The following is a 21,344-nucleotide window of genomic DNA, read 5'->3' as shown; positions in this document are numbered from 1 at the left end:
TTGCTGAGTCCACAGAGTCCTCAGGTTTGATATTGATCGGAGATTAGATTCACTGCTGTCCAGCTTTGAAATGTGTCCAGTGATCACAGTATTGATCAGCCTGTCTGAGATCAAAGGGGCATTTGGATGCATGTTATTTCGGGTGTAATATTTGTGAAATAGTTCATTAGATATGTGAACAACTTTTATTTTAGTGTGTTTCTATTTAAGTAGATACGAAGAGTTCCAGGTTGAAATAAAGGAAAAACATAACCAAGAGGAGTCTCTAATGAGAGAAATGGTTCTCACTTCTCACCACATGCATAAATGTATAAGGGTCTGTGTATGTGTGTGAGTGTGTGTCTGAACTCAGTGCATACCATTAATTCTCCTGAGCTGTTTACACTGCAGCCTGTTTAAGGACTATTGATGAGCTGCAGAGGTGAAGGAGCTTTGATTCTAATTGACTTCACTGGAGTATCTGCTCACTCAGTTGTGGTCATCTGTGCATTTGTCTGTTTGCATGTGTGTGTGTGTGTGTGTGTGTGTGTGTGTGTGTGTGTGTGTGTGTGTGTGTGTGTGTGTGTGTGTGTATGTGTGTGAGTGTGCGCAGCCAGTGGAGGGTCCCAGGTGTGAATAAGTAAAAGGGTTTTCAATGTACGTGTGCCTGTGTGTGTTTGTGGAGTGTGTGTATGTTTGCACAGTAAATCCTCTCCAGCATGCAAATACATGGGATAGGCTCTCAGTGGAGAATGACAGCGGTTTTGCTGAGAACCAGAATGGACCTAGCTTGCATAGGTGATAGTAGAAAGATTTTAATGATGTTACTGAGCAGAACACAAGCCTCTATGTGTGCCCTAGCAGATGCTCATCAAGGTCTGCCAGTTCTTCCCTGTGCTCTGTCTCTGCTTTCATCCCAATGTTTATCAGGATTCTAAATCTCTCCTCTGGTTACCTCCACAGACGCATAATTACGTGATTCTTGGATTTTATGCAGTTTGTATTTGCATTTACATTCAGTGTAAGATAAAGGCCATTTCATTGATCCAGCACCAGCATGAGAAAGAGCAGTGTCTGTCTTTTCTCCTCGCCCACACACACACACACTCCTACGCTTACACACAACTCATCTACGCTCACATGACCTACTATATGGTGCAGTCGATCAATGCTTTGAGAGCAAACAAAACGTGGAGAGGAAATTCCTACTCCTATTCCTACTTTCTTAAAGAGAGTGTTATTTGAGTCTGCGTGCATGCAGGATATTGCCCTCGGCAAAGCCAGCATATGACATTTATCTATCGGCTGTCCCCTTTAGAAGGTCAAGCTGCCGTAGAAATAAACCTTTCTGGGTAGATAAATTAGAGTTTTCTGCTCGATGTGGCAGCATCCAAACACAATAGGCCGGGCAAGCATTCCAGTTTAATCAATCATATCCGTATCTGAGCCTTGGGATATAGGTGCTCTGCTACCAGCAGAAGAAGAGGTCAGTTCGTGTGCTCTGTCTGGTGCTTTTTGTTATTGGTTTTAGATCTCAGTGTGCCTTCAATCTAAAAGATAAAACACATTTTAATAAGATAGAGAGAATTTAGTTTTTGTTTCTCTCCTTATTTACCACATGTATTAAATAAATACATTATTTTCGGGGCCAACAGCAAAGTGCCACCTGTCATGTGTGCCAGGGTGCAGGTTAAGGGGAAGGGAGGCAGGGTGGCACATTGGGGTGGAGAGTAACCGAGGCACCAGGAGGTCTGATTGGCTCACCATCTGTCTCTGGGACGAAGCAGATGTCTGAACAGAAAGACCAATCTCTATTTGCTTCCGAGTTCACTCCCTCTCCCTCTTTGTGTGTATGCATTCAGTGTGTATAATTTTGTGTGCATGTGTTTGACGTTTCACACTTTGCTTGACACAGGCCCCAGTGGGACGGATTGTCTTCCAGATGGAGTGAGTTAACAGGTTCTTGTCATAATGAAGAGATGTTTTTCTCAACATGCACTCATTCAAGAATAGGACGATGTGAGTCACTTTGCACAAATGCACATACAAGCTTGACTAAATTATTTTTTTTTTTTAATGAAGAATAAGGGAGAAGAGCTTTTTTTGTTTTAATCCAGCCTTCACTTCACTGCCTCTTGAACTGGGGTTACACTGTCAATTAGGATTAGCTGACAAAGACTGCTTGTTAGTTTTAATTGGCAAAGGCTCAAACATGCAAAATAACCTACATAAACATATAACATGAAAATGTGTTTTAATATTTTTACACAGAAGCCATGTGGGCAATAAGACTTGGAGGTTACAGAGAGTAAACTTGTCACTGAAATTACATACATTTTAAATACATATATAATAAATATTCACATCCTTACGTCTATTATATCCTTGAATGAAACTAAGTAGGAGGGGATCTTTGTCTGTCTGTCTAACACCGATTTCCTGATGGCTTGTAGAAACTTGGGGTGAACTACTTATTTTCTTTGTGTGGTGCAATAAAGCACAGACAGTGAAACCAAAAAGAGGGAGGGCATGCACCAACATCCTGTCTTTAACAGGAAGTAACTTGGGTTTTCAGAAATTAGACAACACTTTTTGAAACACTTACCAGTGATACAAAATGAATGGTTTTATTTGTTAAAAAGGTTGCCTTACAATCAAAATCACTGAGCCATGTATACAATAATATTACTTTAGAGTGTCTGTAAAGATCTTATTAGTTGCTTACAGCCTGAACCAGCTCTGCTTCTTGACTGGGTTAGCGTGTTCATCCTCTACAAAGTCAGCTTTCTCACTTCCACAAAGAGAAATTGTGACCTTGGTTGCCCTAGTAACAACTGCCCTGCTGCAAAGAACTTTGAAAGACCTTTAATGTTTCCTTCTCAGCAAAATAGTTCACATATTAATCAATGTAAACTTAAAAAAGAAAGAAAAAACATCTGATTGCAAATAATGTGAATATGGCTATTACAGGTCATTTATGGATCATTAGATTAGATAAAATGACAGATAATAGTGAAAAATGTCCAATATGTCCTAGAGGCCAAGGCACTAAGAAAAGAAGTGATATTTTTTTTATATTTAGGGATGGAAGTGGTTCTCCTTTTTACACAAAAGCAGAGCTGTGACAGGATTTAGATGGATATTGTAATATCCACCACACACGTTCTAGATGAGTCCCCCTGAAGCCATGAAAGGAGGGAGATGATGAAAGAACAGGACCCAGTGTGAAAGAGAGGAAGAGGGACACCTGCAGAAAACAGTGTTTGACATTACTCGTGCCTGCCTCTAGAGGGAGCCAGAGATCTTAATGCTTAACTGAGGGTGAAAAAGTAACATCACACCCAGAATGAGGATTTTGAACTCAAGCAGTGCACAGAATCTTACACAACGCAGAGTTATGGGAGAGGGGCTCCCTGAATAGAGAAACATCTCAGTATTTAGGCACATTACAGATAACACTTAACATACATCATTGAACATAGCAACAGAGAAGTTATCTCTTCTCTGAGAGGCCCAGTTGTACCATCTTCCCACCATTCCCAAGGACACATACTTACTCCCACTAATAAGACCTCTAAAAGAACAAGACACTTAATCATTGTCACCCAGTTACACACTCTGTATTTTTCCCATCAGTAACATCCAAACCACATCTCAGCTTCCACAGGGAAACTGTGAAATTGTGCTTTTTGTGCTTTTAATATGTTGTCATGATTTTTCAAGACTTATGACATTCTTGGAGGTGTGTTTTATTTTGTCATTTGAATGGCATTTTACTCCTGAATGATACGAGCAGTTCAGGGATGAAGGTCAATAGCTGCTTCACAACATCTAACTGCAAATAGTGTCCCCCCCATGAGTCTATTAACACACAAACATGCATGCATGCAAACACAACAGCTGGTTGTTGCCAATAGGCTGATATATGAGTGACTGATAGTGATGTCAGAGCTGCTGTTTTTTTTTTAGCATTGAACAACTCACACTAATCCCGCTTTAATGCATTATATATTACCCATCAGGCACAGCAGCCCATATACTGCAATGATTGCCTCATATGCACCACTTTTTCATGATTTTGTTTAAGGAAAATACCACATTAAATCTATATGAAAGTTAGTTTTGTCAATTGCATCATCAAATCTGTAGATTTGAAAGCTTAGCACACTTCATTAACTTATCTTTACTGCACGCTAAGCTCCTATTTCAGGAAGAATCTGTACAGTGAATCCACTGTCAGCTAACCTTTAAGCAGCTATGAACCAAGACTGATTCAGCTGATGAACCTTTTTACTCATTCTTTGCTTTTCAATAGAGAAACCATGAAATATGTCATGTACTCACCAAAAGCATTCCCATCTCATCAACATGATATTCTGTTTGTTTTTTCATTCTATAATTAACAAAAACAAACCTCTTTCTGGACTTTTGTTTTAGTCTAATATGTTTTAAGAATATTAATATAAGTGACATTTCCCATTCCTCTCCATACTACAATGCTGTTTGTTTATCAGTGGAACCTGATAATACAGTTTAACACCAGATTCCATCTTCTGCTTCTTTATCTCATCCTGAAACAGCAGAGCAATTTCCCTCTCAAAGAATCTTTATCTGAGTGATGTGTTAATAGATTCATGTTTGTGCTACAGACCCTTGGACAAGAATTTAATTATAGTCCGATCAGAGATATAAAACATCAAAGACATGAATGTGATAAAAGTGTGTTCCTGCATTAATATTCCAATAAGTGATGGAAGCCCAGATGTTATCAACGCGGAGATAGCATATTGAACTCAGTGTTGAGATTATATGTCCAAATGCTGCCTCTTTCACGTGTGCTGGTTTGCATAATTGAAAAGCATCTGAATCCCATTTTTTTATTATTAAAATTGAGTTCGAAGCTTTTTTCATTGTATTTGTAATGTCACTACACTTTGTGTTATCAGGTCATATTGTGTTTGGATAGGATAAAAACCTTCTTGTCTTGAAATGCTTCTTGTCAACTTAAGCAGCAGAGGGCAGTATGTGAACATTGTAGGTGATATATATATGAGTAATCCATGCAAAAGTGAGTGTGGCCATGCTGTTAGCATGTATCTGTTAGTTCAGTGTCTGTCAGAAATTTAGAAGTAGGTTGCATGGATGCATGTGCCTGCTTACGAAATTATCATAGCAAATTTCCTGCATCCTTTGAATAAAAAAAAGCGATTGAAGGAGTAAAGCACTTTATGGAGGATGATTAAAGATGAGGGGTGCAAACATTAGAAGTTGTTGTTTATGCTTCAAAGAAACAGTAAATGGTCGTTTAACCACAGTAAACTTGTAATCACTCCCCCCACACACACAAACACACACACACACACACCCCGCCCTCCCATCTCCCTATGGATCGTTGTGCTGCCTGCAGAGAATGCTGGTTGCCCCTGACAACAGTTGCTAGGAAACCACTCTAGAGTGACTTCATAGCATCAGGCATGCTTACCCCATGCCTCATGATGAATAAATCCAATTCACTTTCTCTTCCAACACAAATAGGCAAAGGCTAAAATATTTTATAGCACTGTTATCACTTCATCAATGCACATATGCTGTAGAAGTGTTTTTCATGGTAGCACAGGCTTTGTTGCTGCTGTGAGATTTGTTTTTGTGGAGGACATGTGGGAGTATGGTGTTTCCTGTTCTTGAATCTGACTACATTAACTCATTTCTAATCAGTGGGACCATGGAGGCTGCTTGGTTTGTCATTTGAATGTTATGGAAATTAGATGTTTAAATATTTCTCTCTCCCTGTCTCTGCTATTCTCTCTCACCCACAGTCTCTCTTCCTCAATCCCTTATGTCCTTCCCCTGCTCAAAAACCATGCTCACATTACCCTCTACAATCCATCTTTCTGCCTCTCTAATTCTGTGTCTCTCTGCAGTAGTGAGATAAGATTCCTCTCTCAGAGCTGTGCTGAGGTGTGAGAGAGTCGAAGAAGGGCTTTCCTTCTTTTCCCCTTAACTCCCTTCAGGACTGCCGGCCAATGAGGGAAACCACTCATGGCAAATATATGTCTCTGTATGCATATTGGTGTAAGACATTTTTCTGTACATGGGTGTGTGTGTGTGTGTGTGTGTGTGTGTGTGTGTGTGTGTGTGTGTGTGTGTGTGTGTGTGTGTGTGTGTGTGTGCATGCAGGGTTCTATCAATGTGTATGTACAGCATGTTTCCTGGGATTGCTGTTTAATGAACTTTAGATTGGATGTCAGACAAATTCCCTCTGGCAACAATCAGCCCCACTCTCTCAAACATGGCCAGGACCCTTGGCTCAGGGAATTGGGCAAAGTAGTTTCACACTCCAATATATCATAGTAAATCTCAGCCTTGGCCATGAGTCCGACACCAAACAGCAGTAACATCTTGTTGAAAGCTTTTGGAATGAGAACAAACTACTCCCAGTCTCCATATGTATGCGTTGTGAATGTTGTTGTTTTTTTAAAGCTATCACTGCTCGACTAATTCTTGGATTAACCCATCCACTGTGCAGCAGTTTACCTCAAGTCTACACCAGGAAGATGGGTTTAAATATTTAATGAAGATAATGTGGTTAATTGATTTAAACAGTAATTAACACTCTTCTTGGCTTAGTACTTTAATCCCAGAGATACATACCACATAGAACTGTCAATGTTAATTGAGCAGACTGCTCTTAATTCTCAAAATGGCTTAATGCTAAAATAAAAAAGGTAAAAAGCTCAAGACTTGGGGTTTACACTGTGTACCAAAAAAGAAAAAAGAGTTTTATATTGGATAGAAAACAAGATATCAAACCAATGCAGATGTTACAAAAAGCTGCAGTTCATCCAGTTGCCATCTGGAGTTTGCTCCAACAGCAAGTCAGTCTCCATTAAGCTTCATGTTAAAATGTTCACCTTAAAACATATTTACAGCTTGGAACATAAAGAAATGTGTATACAACTCATCAAGCCTAAAGTATTGTATAATACGGTTGCTTTGAAGTAATAATTTAATTTGCTTTGTGATTTATTTTACAAACTAAGCATACAAGACGTCTCTTCTCTAGCTTTATTGTAATAAAAATATGGTATTATTTCATAGTATGTTAATATTAATGTTGCTTGTATGCTGCGCCTTCTGTACTTGGTGAGCTATAGCTGTTCAGTGTTCGTTTTTCAATTATTTATTTGTGTTGATCAGTGGATAGAGGTTAACATTATGTTGGATATGGAAATCAGAGATGACAACTTTTTTGAGAGATTAGGTGATCTATCGATTAGGCTCAATGATACTCGTCATTCTTCGGTCCCTCAGATTCGGGCTAGCTCTGGGTGAGTCTGCAACATTACAGAATCTCTTTTATCTGCTTAGCCAAAAAGGCAATCAATATAACCAATAGGTGGCAGAGTTATTACTCCATCCTGGACCAACAAAACATGAATACTGGCAACTGAATTTTTGTCCAAACTTTTAATACCTGCAACAGCAGATTCAGGTTTCATTTCCCACCAGACCACCTGCATTATTGGCAGAGCCTGTTAACTGGCACACATTTTGCCTCTCTAACCCCCTCTTGGGTCGATGCTATTGGTATGCGTGAGAAAAAACGAAGTGTGTTGAATGAGAGTCAGCAGCAGTTCCCTCTCTGGTGGCATTGATTTAACGGCAATGCTGTGACAGTGCCGCACATTGACTTATGGGTCCCTGTGTTCCCAGCCAGACACCTGGGTACACACAGAGAATTACGATGAATATGACTTCTTTGCTTTGTCTTTTATTCGCTCTCTTGTGCTCTGCCAGACAGCTTTTGTTCTGTTTTGAAACCTGGGTTATTGGATAAGTAAACTATTGTACAGTCATGTTTTAACAACAAACACAATACACAATCGCTGGATGAAATTCCACTTTGAAATAATCTAAATTAAACTTAATAAACTGAGTAAACCAATGATATCTGGCTCCATTAAAAGTGAAATGTTGGCATAATGGGACAACAGATTATAAGACAAAAAGGCATCAGGTCGAGGTGGGCAGTTGGAGCGGCTTAAAGAGTAAGAACTTCCAATGCGCCTCTTTTGCTTTTCTGTGATCTGTTTAATTGATAATCACTGCAATTAATGCCTTTGTTTCCCCGCAAAGTTACAGTCTGTTTAGCAGCAGTTAATTACCTCATGCCATATTGGATGACCGTTTTCTGTGGCATAATTGCAGCATTCTGTAGGAACAAAAATGAAAATTACACACTATTTTCACATTTGTCTGACTCAATGTTGTTGTCCTTTACTATCAAATAGTGTTTTAAGAATTAAATAGGAGAGAAAATTAAATGTTTTTTTTTTTTTAAAGCAATAAGAACTATGAGGCATTAGAACAATAAATAACACAAACGGACCAAGGTGTTGTCAGTTTAGATTTGTGTCAAGAAAATACACAGGAGGGATTCATTTTGGGATCGAGCTGAGTGGACAGGGACATCAGTGAGGAGGAGAAGGAGGAGAGGGAAATGGGAAGAGGGGGGAGGGGGAGACAGGGCAGGCTTTAAGGGCAATGTGCAGTATATTGCAGTGTGCAGTATTGTCCTGTGATTGTAATGGTTGTAACCCCTTATATCCCAGCCACCCAGTCTCTGCTTTATGTACGTCTATGTGCAGCCTTACTTGAGGCTTGGAAGAATTGGGGGTAGGGATGCGGTGTGTGCTGTGTGTGCATGTGGGACTTGCTGACAGATAAACACTCACTGTCAGCAGTTATTCGTAATGCTGATATATTGGACTGTATGTCTCTGTAGCTCACCAGACGCATCACATCTGGAAAAAGCACATTTTCAATCGAAAATAATCGTTTACCTTGAAAAGATACATGCGTAAAATACTGCTTCTTTTGCTTGAGCTAATGTGGCAACAACCAGACAATATCAGGAAAGTACTGTAGGGACTAACCAATTTACAAAATGGTTCAAATGGAGCATTGATCGGTGAACAAATCAGAAAAGATATTCTGTGTATTGTAAGTATAGGTTCTCAGGGTCTATTTATGAAGCTAGGAGACAACCATCTACCGCTGCCCAAAGGTTAGGGGTCAACCTAATAATGAGATTTGAGACCCTCCTCCCTCCCAATAGAGACCCCTGCAGCACTCATCCAATTTTTACATCATCAATAAGCGGGTGTGAGGGAATTAGGAATTGATCTAGTGTGTGAATCGTAGTGCTCATTTATTTGTGTCGGTTTTGTGTCCTTGATATGTGTTTGAGTGGGACACAATCATGTGGTCTAATGGAGATGCTTTGTGTGAAGTGGTAAATTGTCTGATGTGAAGTGATACGAAGAATGTTATCTTGTGGAAAATCTCCTGTTTAAATATGCTTCAAAAATAAAAAGCATGATCATGAGCCTGTTTGTGGAGGATTATTTAATTACACGTCAAATAAGTATTTGATTATGAACTTTGCTGAACAATATTTTTGGTTCATCAAATGTATTTTTTAGCTCGTGGGATCATGCAGGCCATTAACATTAAAAAATGGGCAGTATCTCTATTTCCAACTGAAGCTTGAAAATTATATTTTTGAAGAAGTATGCTTTTAGTCTTGAGACATTCCAGCACTAGTAGTTTAGTCCATTACTGACTGAGCACACGTCGACATATAAGAAGCCACAGCAGTAGCAGTCTTGCCATCTGCAGGATGACTGTCATTGATCATTTCCTCACATTGTTTTGCTGGGATGTCTCTGTTTTCAGGTCAGTCTGCGATCAATGCAGTTATGTGACAGGTGGTTCCCATCTATCAGCTTTTTCATTGCTGCAATGGTTATGAGACGGTGTAACAGTCCTCACACCTTCCGCCTGGCCTCACCAAAATGTATCAGCACGCTGCTGACCACCAGCTGTGGAGACTCAAAGCTATGTACAAGCGCCTGAAAAAAACATCATTATCCTCATTCTCAAAGCTATTTATGGAAAAAATAATTATGTTTCAGTGATTAAATGTAGTCTCACAGGGTGTGAAACATGACATGGTGTCATTTGCTGGGGTTTTTGTACAGAAGTCACCCCATGAGGTTTCAGAAAAACAATTTTACGTATGCTTTTAAATATTTATTTATTTTTATTACCCAACCTATAAAGCCTGAATGTCACAGGAATATTGAGGCCAGTATCAAAGTACTATATTGAAGTAAAACAGAGAACTCTATTTTCTTTTCTATTTTAAAGCCTGTGTAATTGTTCAAAAGTATAACTAACTTTTGAACAACAACACAGCTTTTTTCATTGTCGTGGTATTTTTCAGACATAAAATTGCTTAATTTACCGACAAGAAAAAATAGACAAACAAAAATGAAACGACATATAAACAAATCAGTGGGTAAGGAAAGTATTCAGACCCCTTTAAATTTTTCGCTCTTTGTTTCATTGAAGCCATTTGCTAAAATCAAAAAAGTTGAAATATCACATGGTCATAAGTATTTAGACCCTTTGCTTTGACACTCATGTTTAACTCACATGATGTCCATTTCTTCTGATCCTCCTTGAGATTCTGCTCCTTCATTGGAGTCCGGCTGTGTTTAATTAAACTGTTTGGACTTGATTAGGAAAGGCACACACCTGTCTACGTATATAACACCTTACAGCTCACAGTGCATGTCAGAGCAAATGAGAATCATGAGGTTGAAGGAACTGCCCAAGGAACTCAGAGACAGAATTGTGGCAACGCACAGATCTGGCCACGGTTACAAAAGAATTTCTGCAGCACTCAGTGTTCCTAAGAGCATAGTGGCCTCCATAGTCCTTTAATGGAAGAAGTTTGGGACGACCGGAACTCTTCCTAGACCTGGTCTTCTCCACACATACCTCCAAACTGAGCAATAGTGGGAGAAGAGCCTTGATGAGAGAGGTAGAGAAGAACCCAAAGACCACTGTGGCTGAGCTCCAGAGATGCAGGATATGGGAGAAAGTTCCACAAAGTCAACTATCACTGCAGCCCTACACCAGTCGGGGCTTTGGTGGCAGAGTGGCCCGACGGAAGCCTATCCTCAATGCAAGACATGAAAACCTGCATAGAGTTTGCCTAAAAACACAAGGACTCCCAGACTATGATAAAGAAGATTATCTGGTCTGATGAGACCAAGATTGAACTTTTTGGTGTTAATTCTAAGCGGTATGTGTGGAGATGACCAGGCACTGCTCATCACCTGCCCAATACAATCTTCACCTCAAGAGAAAGGACAGTGTTCTGAATCCCGAGCTCGGATCATCCATTGAATGCATATCAACGGAGAGCGTCTTATTCATATACTGAATTAAAACTGTATTTAGAGACAGTAAAGACAATGTCTTGTTCCGTCCTACAAAGAACAGGACAACTACGGAGATCGCCCCGACAGAACAGTTTAAAAGTGAGGTTGATGTTATGTATAATGTGGTTAATTTGATAACCACATTGTACTATTTAAAACCCCGACAGCTTACTGATAAATGTCTGGCCAAATACAGGGACAAACATTTTGGCTGACCTATATGATCGATCTGGCTCGCAACCCCTTGATGTCATGTTTTTATTGGTTTATTAATTACTTAAAATGTTGTTCATTACTGCTCGCAGCAGTGCTCGTACTGTGTAAAGTGTTGCTTTACATGACATTGAAAGGAAATGTTCCACAGTGCACAACAATATGTAGAGAATTAACTTGGTTAATTACATGCTGTTTTGGTCCTATCTGGGTCACTACACAGAAATGGGACTAAAAATAATTGAGAGAGAAAGAGAGAGAGGTGTTGGAGAGAGGCTGTCATGCAGTCCAGGCAGAAAAACTCGTCAACTGAACCGCTGTTATATTCACACCCACTGTTACATCCGACAGCTGTGCCTGAGGAAGGCATTCGGCTCAGGAATTCGCCCAATTTATTTATTTATTTATTTTCCCTTTTATGGTCTCACTACCCTGTGCTTGTGCTCTTACTGGCATTGTTACCATGGCAATGGCAAGATGCGGCTCAGAGTGGAGGTGATGATGTGTTTGTGTGTTTTCAACCATTTAAAAAGAATTAACGCACTAATACAAACGGATGCATGTCCACTGGCACTCGCACCTGTCTTGAAAGGCAGGAAAGGGAGAAATTGAGCCTTGATATCTAACCGCTATTAAACCAGCCTAAAAATGTGCACGATGACCTGAAACATGCTATGACTACATTCAGTAGGTTAGGTTGCAGCTTCAGAAGCCTTAGCAGCGTTAGCACAGGAATGTGTGCAAAGGAGGAACCTGGTTTTTCATGAGTGTTGGTGCATTTGAGAGGGTGACTCACGCCTTGTCTATTAAGAGAATAGAGGGTGATCAGGTTGCTAGGCGATTAAGAGCTGCTTTTGTCTGGAGGGACAATAGTGGCCCCGGAGAGTGTGCAGTCTTCTCTTTCACTGTCTTTCACACTCTCTCACATGCACTCACTCACGCACACACACACACACACACACACACACACGGACAGACAGACGCACACAATGAATGTACATTTTTGTCTGACCCCCTGGCTTCGAGCTTGGGCGGGAAGAAGGAGTTGACAGTGAGCAGGAGGAGAATCTGGAAGAGAATCATTGGGTGGCTGTGAGGGAAGAGAAGGGATAGATAGAGAGAGAGAGAGAGAGAGAGAGAGAGAGAGAGAGAGAGAGGGGAGGAGGAGAAGAGGAGAGTGAGCCGAGGGGGAGCAGAAGTGGAGCTGTAGCTTGAAAAAAAAAAAAAAAAGACCTGCAATCATTTGCCACATTGAAGGGAACAAATGTAGCTGGAGGCAGTGAGGGAGAGGGAGAGAGAATGGAACAGGCACAGAGAGGGAGAGAGAGTCAGAGAGAGGGAGCCCTTGCATGGACATTGCACATTAACACCACAGTGTTGTGTAGAGGAGGATAACATAACAACTGACAGGTCAGTGCAAAGAGGAGAGGAGCTTGGCACTGTCCTCTCTCCTCCTGCTCTCCTTAGTGTGTGTGTGTGTGTGTGTGTGTGTCGATGTGCCTGTACACACACACGCACACAGACTTTCTCTGTGTGCCTGTCAGTTTGCCTGGCTCTCTGGGTGGGTAGGGAGCTGCATTTGTAGTGGGAGATGTTCGCTCTGAGGATGAGACAGCGTTTCTAACAGGATCTATTTGCGGATTGGGATAATACATCGACACAGCAAAAGGGGGACTCCAGCCCACCAGAACCAAAACCCACTCAGCCATGGAGGGTCTGTTATCTCCAATGAGGACGCGGGTAGGTTACCATGGCAGCATATTAACTACTTGTTTCCGACACAGAAACCCATCTTGACAGAGGAGATAGCACCTTTTGAAAGCTACCGGCAGTGTTGAAGTGAATCAATGTGTGCATGTTGCTGTTGCTTGGTGATTTAAGGACTGAGTGAGAGCTGAGAAGTTTCCTGAACAGGGTGATGGGCAAAACCCAGACAGTGTGAGAGAATCCGGAGGTTGCAGATAGTTTATTAAAATGTCAAAGCACTGCTTAAAACTGATGCAGTTTGCATGCAAGATGTATGTGTGTTTCGATGTGTGTCTGTCCACTAATTAACACGAGGCTGCTATGAAAGAATGACTCAGTGTTTCGGAGTGGTGCCTGTCTCCAACTTGTACAAACCACCAACCCCTTTTGATTTAGGATGGACAGAGAGATGTACAAGAACAAACTGGCTTCAGTTTGTACAGCGAATTGGGTGAATATTTGAAAGTGTCAATTCACTATTGTTTCCTGGATACAGACAAGTTCTCTGTCGACCATTGGAGCTTATAGGTTGGTGTCTTAGAGTAGAATCAGTGTCTGTCCCTCACAAGAAAGGCTAATAAAAACATAAAGTATGTGTGAGTTTTTGTCATATACTGAACACACAAGGTCAATTGTGTGTATCATGTGCCTACATGCGACATCCAGCAGCAGTGTGAGTGAATAGGAATGGACTGAGAAAAGTGTCTCCCCCTGGAAAATAAAAACCTTTTTTTTTTTAACCAGGCGCATAGATTTACGAGAGGGAGACTTATATGTAATATGTTAGAGACAAAGCTCTTTTCTTCTGCTGTGATGATGTTATTAATATTTATAAAGGCATGATTGCATTTTGGGAAGAGCAGTCACTTTCTTACAACCACATATAACATCAGCTGTGAAATATCGATGTAATTTTCGTGAGCTCTATACCCTTGAACAATATTTCTTTGGAGTTCTGTTGGCCCACAATTCCTCTCTCTTTTTGAATAGAGCCCCGGTGAATACATTCTAAACGTAAAAATAAATGGAAACGTGTGTGTGTGTTATTTTATGTTTGGGCCGATCTTATTCCAACATTAGATTAGAACCGAATGACGACTCCCTCACTAACCTTGACATGTGAGGATGCTGAAAGGGTTAAACCGCTGGGATGATCTGATGGTGCTGTCACACATGAGTACACCCGTCTTCTCACCTCTTCTCCTCACCTTACTATCTAATTCTTCCTTACCTTAGCCCCCCCACCCACCCCTTTATGCACAATGTACCACACACACCTTTCTAAATCATAACCAGCAGTGTGTGTGTCTGTCTCTTTCCCACTTTCCTATGCTGTTTGTCTGCCCACCTGCCTGTCTGTCTCTCTGCCTGTCTACCCCTCGCTGTGCTTTGGCAGTTAATATGAGCGCTGTAATTGGTATTTGCAGATCGGCCCATGATCTAAGCCAAAGAGAGGAGCGTTAGCTGGCGGTTTGGAGATAGACTTGGCTTCAAAGCTATGGCACGGATTGAAGCCCGCTATATCTGTGCTGTCTGCCACCGTGGCCAGATTTGCCCACCAGCATTTTGGAATCACTTTCACTGACTAAATGACTTTTTCATTTATCTTGATCAGCCACATTGAGCTTCACATATAGCCCACAGTTAATCTGTGGATCTCAGATTTGGCATCAAAGTCGCTTTCGTAGATTGGTGTGAATGAATCAGAGCAAAAATGAGCCAGGGCAGGAGTTCCTCAAAGTTTGCGCGGCATAATCCAGCCAAAAAAAAAGTGTTTCACCCTCAGTGATAGAAGGAGCAATCTGTAAGTGACTTTGATGTAGGTTTTATTTTTTCACATCATCTTTACGTTTTAACAGCTGCAGAATGGGCAGAATGAGAAAAGACAATTGTAGGACAAAACATTGATATGAAAAATGTAAGCATTACCCCAGAAAAAAAGAGAAATGTCATGTTGCTTCCCAGAGGCAGAGGAGAAAAATCTCTTCAAAGTGAGCCTTCTGCCTTGATACAAAAATAGTGCCAGCACCCCAATCAGTTCCTTTCATTTCAGTTATGGTGTAAGCTTTTATGAAACAATAGCTTGATTGGACATTTACTTACATGCAAAGATAAAACCTAAGTAATAAATTGTAAATAACTGCAGCACTCCTAATTCTAAACTAGCTAAAATGGAAAATATCACAGGGATAGCTGTGTAGGCTCTGTAGTGGACTTCAGAAGAGTCATACTCATATCTCCTCAAAGCTCACTTTCCTCTACTGCACTCAGCATCGCTTCTTTTCTCCATTCCTTTATTTAGGATGACAGAAATGGGCAGTGAAGCAGGAAAATGAAATAAAATAAGCATCAGTGAGCTGTGCTTCAGTGTTGCCTTTTGTGTAGTTTCATACGAGGGAAAAGCAGGTCAACACAAACACGCAGAACACGCAGAAACAGTATGAGCACGATAATCCTGAGGGACTCTAAGGAAGACAATTTGTTTTCTTCAGTGTGCTTAAACTTTTCTGTTGATCCTCGTTATTGTGCAGTACCTTTACGCATGCTGTTTGTTTGAACTTTTTAGGTGAAGACTTTACTTACTTAACTACCAATTTTTAGATACTATGTCTACTTAATCAACTTTTAGCTTCTACTTACAATTTCCACTTGTTATCTTCTTGTGGCAAATAGAGAAAGAGGACGTATTCAGACATGAACAGACACACTCACTCAACAGAATCTAAATCAGTCGGATCAAGTTCCCGTCAGTTTCCCCAGTTGTATGTAATATATGCATATAGGTCAGTGGAACAAGGAGCTTTAGAGGATGTGAAGATTGTACATCTTGCTCACATGTGAGTCTGTGCGTGTCTATGTGTGTTACAGCTCTGTAGTCGACTCGTCCTGTGTTAGTGGATCAATAAGGAGTGGTTATCAAGAGATTAACTCTGTCAATGCTCTATCAGTCTAATCAGAGACACTCCTGTGCTCCCTTTCTCATTTACTCCATGACTCTCTCGCTCTTGTCATTTATCAGCTGGCTCGCCCGTCTTTCTTTCAGCACAGTGTCATCTCTCTCCTGTTCGGGTCATGCGAGAGTGCATATGGGTGCATGTCCAGCTGCACATGGCAGATGGAGCCATTACAGTTGAGGCTTGGGGCTTGGACACACATGTATACTCACCCACATACTCAAATGTATTGTATAGAGGGAAGGGTGTTCGCTTTAGCTCCACTTTATCGCATGCAAAAATCAGCTTGAATCACCGTTTTCCCTTCCTCCCTCTCAAAATCCCCACAAGCCCTGAGTACCAAATGTTGCTGTTTACCCAACCCTTGCTCACTTCCTTCTTATTCCTTACTCTCTTCTTTCCTGGACTCCTTCATCTGCCCATCCATCCACCTGGTTCATTAGTGGGCAGGCTGCTGTCAGGACAGTTAAGGTCAGGTTGGTACAGGAGGGGACAGAGCAGCCAAAAGGGAAATGATCAGAACTGCGTCCCTGAAGCAGACTGCCTCGCCGCTTGGATGAAAATAATTAGGAGAGAAAGGCAGGGCTAGGGGGGTTCGGACTTGTAGATAAAGGTGGGACAGCCTCTGGCAATCACTCAGACACACATGCACACACACGCACACACACACGCACACACACACACACACACACACACACACACACCTACACACACACACACACACACACACACACACACACACATTCAATGCACAGTGTGCACAGTGGGTTGGCTGGCAGCATTTAAAGGCCAAAGTAAGCAGGGTTGTCTGGTGGCTGGAACCACATGGGGCTCATGCAAACAAACATACATGCTGAGGAACACACATTGACACACACATTGGATGGAAAGCCTGATCTCACAGCTGTCACCTCAGCCTACCAAATGGCAAGGGGAGCCGCTAATACGAACAGGACCTGTCTATACATTTTAAACTGCAACATATTGTGTGATTGAATTACAATTAGATATCAGGGAAATACTTTTTTTTCCAGTTTTATCTCTGAGTCTAAATTTTTCCAACCAAAAAAGTTGACAAGAGATCTAAATTATTGATAAAGATGTTAATTGGTGTTCAGTTGAAATTCAAGCTGCGGCGGACAATAGTCAGACATCATGGCTGTTTGTGTTCATTTGCAGCGCTGTAAAAGTACTTCAAAGTAACATAACAACTGTCTGAAAGCTGACACTTAACAAGATAGAAGTGTTTCTGTAATACCCCCCCAGCTGTCTCATTTTAGGAAAACAAAACATTTTAAAAACTGTACATTACACTTTCTGGCTTGCATTGGGATGCATTTATTATTATTTATTCTTATAATAACAACTTTTTATTTTCTTATTGGTTCACATTTCTACAAACTTAATATGAAGTTCATTAGCTTACAGTGTTTATGAGCATCATCAGCTTATAATGTTTCCAGAATGATTTTGACATGAGAATCACTTGTATGTTGGGTCACGTCATGTATTCTTTGATGACACAGAGAAACAGAAGTGTTTCTTTTCGGTGTGAGAAGTTATCAGTGTGATATGTATAGAGATGATCCACCCAGTGTTTCCTATTAAAAGCTGCCCAACCGGCTAGAAAATGTAGCACAACATGTCAGCCATACTTCATTTCTGATTGTGTCTCTGTTAACGTTTGAGCGTGTGTGTGTGTGTGTACGTGAGCGTGTACCCTGCTGTGTCAAGCATGTCAAATGCGCACTTGTCCCCTTGAAGAGGCCCGAAAGATGAGATCAATCAGAGCGCAATTGAGCAACCAGAGGAGGAAACCAGTGACGCACTTAATGTTAGATGTTGTCATGGAAACACAGACTGCAGATTTTCCACTTCATTGGTTGAGGATGGGCTACGGGCCTTTTTCAAATAATTTCCAAGAAGGGCAACTGAATGATGGGAGGGTAAAATTAGTCAACTGTTCAGAAAGACATTTAGAAGACACAGTAAGATTCAGAAGTTATCATAAGAAAATTGCTGTAACACCATACTTCTATTAAATGCATGTGTTTGTGTGTCAATGTAAACCATGCACTTTAGATTGAAGAGCCTCCAGTAGTCCTGTTATGTATTTTGACTTTATCAATGTAATTGCATCGAATGGATCGTCCCTGAGTAGTTTTCTTTGTAATGCTTTTAACCTTTGAAGAACCAGCATTGCAATTCCACTTTTCCCTGTTGGAATGTAATCACACACATACGCACACAAAGAGCCACGCTTGATGAACGAGCAGAGGATTTTTTAGTGTCACCCCTGCAACAAAGGGTGACCCTGCATTGAACAGGCATCATAAATCAACCCATCATTACATCTGCATAGCACAGACAATTTTACACACGCACACACACACACACACACACACACACACACTCACAATCATGCATACACACGTAGAAAATAGGCATTTTTGTCCCAACCTCTCACCCCATTATCTCCTTCAGTCACATGCAATTTCAACCTCAACCCGACCCTTTTAAAGACTTTTTCTTTCGTCTTGTAAGCCGTTCTACCTTCATCCCACCACTGCTAAGCTCTGAACTTTGTAATAGATCTTGTAAAGTTTGATTGGCTGAGCCAGAAGAGGACTGATGTTAGTACTTTCCTGCGGTAAGTTAGGAGAGGGAGAGAGGAACAAGATGATAGAGGTAAAAGAACAGCACGTATTTTGGTGCCTTATTACCAAGGTGCTAAGTACATCTGTATTAACAGAGAAGCGCCACATAAAACAACCTAACACTTTGTAATCTCCAGCTGTGACTTTTCTGTTCCAGCTCTGACCTCTTCACATGCACTGAGGGATTCTGGCTAAATTACAATAACAAATGGAGCCTGAAGCTCAGGCTCAGAGAAGAATCATGTCCTCACCAAAGCAAGGACTCAATGTTGCAAGGTTTCTTGCTTCCAGCCTCGGGGAGCCTTTCAGAATAATTGGCCAAGCCGCAGATATGACGGAAAGTATCATACGCTGGTAATGTCTTTTGGTTGGCTGGAACATACATACAGTATGCGATCACCTGCACCTCTGTGTGCTGCACTTGGCAGATGATAAGATACAAGTTGCAGATCCATTTGCATTTATGTTTTCACCCTCCCCAGGCTAACAGAGGGCATCATAACTGAAGCACCAGGAATTATATAGAGGGAAAGGGCCATTTAGAAATTTCAAAAGAAATAAGGCATGACCACAAAATTCAAGTTTTTGTTTTTTTGTTTCAAACCAGTGACCATGAAAACAGTATTTTAACTTTGAATTTTTGTGTCATTCAGGAGAACAAAAAACATCATTTCAGTGTAAAAAGTCTTAAGTGAAAATCGCTTGCACACATTTAACATATGTAATTTTTATGCTCCAGTGCGCTAATGTGTAATTCATAATTTTCATACACCACTGCTCAAGGAGACAAAGACATTGAACAAACGTGGCTGCTGTGTAGATGCACACACCAAAAGTGCACACCAGTCAATTTGCATGCTCCATAACACATATGCGCAGCTTTAGACATATGGACCCATATGCTGCTATCAGACTGTCTTATTAATGTTGGCTTGTCAGCCTCCCAGTGACAGAGGTGTATGGTATAGAGCAGCCGGAAGGAAGGATGGATGTAGGATGGATGGGAAAAAAATGGAGTGATTGAATGAGAGATGGTGGCGATGAAGGGTGCTGGATGAAGGAGGACTAAAAGTGTTCTGAGTGGCAGATAGGATGTGGAGGGAGAGGTTATCTTAAGAGGCATTTATTATTTTCAGGCGTTGATTTTCTGAAGCAGTAGTCCGTGACGCTGAAGACACTACACCAATCATCTGGCTTTACCAACCCTGTTGGTTTTTCGCTGAGGGGGAATCCATTAGCGAGAAACATGCTTTTAATAACATGCTTTTCTTCAGATAGGTCTACTCCAAGGGATTGCTTCCAATGAGTGCATGTTTGAGAGGCCACATCTTTGTTTTTCATCATCAAAGTGTAGACATTAATACATGTTTCACTGGGTTATTTTTGTCAGCTTTATCCTTATCCTGTTCTTTTTTTCATGAACACCTTATAGTGGTTGCCAGGTTTCACATTAACCCTATCTGCATTACACTGAATCAAAAATAAATGTAAAAATTCAGGTAGCCAGATGCTCATCCATCCTCAGATGAATTCTTACATCACCATAAGTGTCCAACTGACCCTTTCTGCACTTATTACTGCTTGTTAGAACAATTTAATGTGATGTGTTTCAGATTCATCACTCACCCCTGTGTATTTGTGTGTGTGTGTGCATGTATGTGTGTTTGTTTTAATATGAACAGATGCGAACATCTGCCATTGCAGTTAAGGCCATTAATACACGTCTAGAGGTGTTTGTCTGTGGATGTGTCCGCTCTTCAGTAACATCTGTTGTTGTTCACTGTGTACTTTGTTAGTGCACATATGTTTGCGAGTTGTCTGCCTTAACAGATTTTTTGATATACACGTAAATTTAAGAGACACAGGAAATTGTTGAGGGTGTCTCTTCCCATTTGGGAATGACTGGATGCTGTGCTTCCTGATGTGGTTGGCTGGAGATGCAGATGTTAACATCATCACATTCAACACAAACAAAACAGAAAGAAAAAGAGTTTCAATAACAGCATAGTGAAATCTGTTTTTTTTTCTTTTTTAAACCTGCACGCACTGTCACAACCATACAGTTCTACTGGAAAATGGAAATAAGTATATTTTGAAGAAGGTCTTTACATTTCCAACTTAATGTACATCAGCTTGTTTGTTCCCATATGCAGGATATGTTTAAGCTTCATGTCGATACTTGTGCAGGTGTTGAACACAACTCAGGAAGTGCCCTAGTCATACATAAAAGATTTACATAATAGGATGCCATCATCTTTCATTCAGCACACCATTAATCTTACATGAAAGGTTGCCGAACAAGTCACAACGTTGGCGCGGTCTGTTGTTGAATATTACATAATACTGTTTTTGAATGTAAGCGGTCTCAAATACTTTGGAAACATTAAGTAGTTATAGAGATATAGTTTCCCATGGGCGCTGATCCAATTCTGCCATTAAAATGTAATGTTGCAATTCTTCCATTGAACCCAGTGTAACTGTTTTTCAATGTCAATGGTGTG

The 21,344-nt window shown here is 40.8% G+C and overlaps 1 protein-coding gene and 1 long non-coding RNA gene across 3 annotated transcripts in view; one reads left to right on the top strand and one right to left on the bottom strand.

Annotated features, from left to right (window-relative positions):
• frmd4a (FERM domain containing 4A) overlaps positions 1 to 21,344 on the top strand; it is a 93,005-nt gene that overhangs the window by 5,728 nt on the left and 65,933 nt on the right. The window contains exon 1 of one of the 2 annotated variants that reach the window (XM_079346345.1): positions 12,630 to 13,226. The exons of the other annotated variant lie outside the window; for it this stretch is intronic. Coding sequence (XP_079202471.1) covers positions 13,194 to 13,226 — 33 coding nt within the window. The 5' untranslated portion in view covers positions 12,630 to 13,193. Of the gene's footprint in view, positions 1 to 12,629; positions 13,227 to 21,344 lie in introns of those variants that run through there. 2 annotated transcript variants of the gene reach the window in all.
• Positions 7,181 to 9,898, bottom strand: LOC306825464. The gene is made up of 3 exons (XR_013779266.1): positions 9,688 to 9,898; positions 8,145 to 8,191; positions 7,181 to 7,700 (listed from the first exon to the last, which is right to left on the bottom strand). It is a non-coding gene; the product is annotated as an uncharacterized lncRNA (long non-coding RNA).

Source organism: Symphodus melops (genome assembly GCF_947650265.1).
Source record: "Symphodus melops genome assembly, chromosome: 6".
Taxonomy (NCBI): Eukaryota; Metazoa; Chordata; class Actinopteri; order Labriformes; family Labridae; genus Symphodus; species Symphodus melops.
The sequence above is the reverse complement of the archived record's forward strand: the minus strand, read 5'-3'. Positions and strand labels throughout refer to the sequence as shown.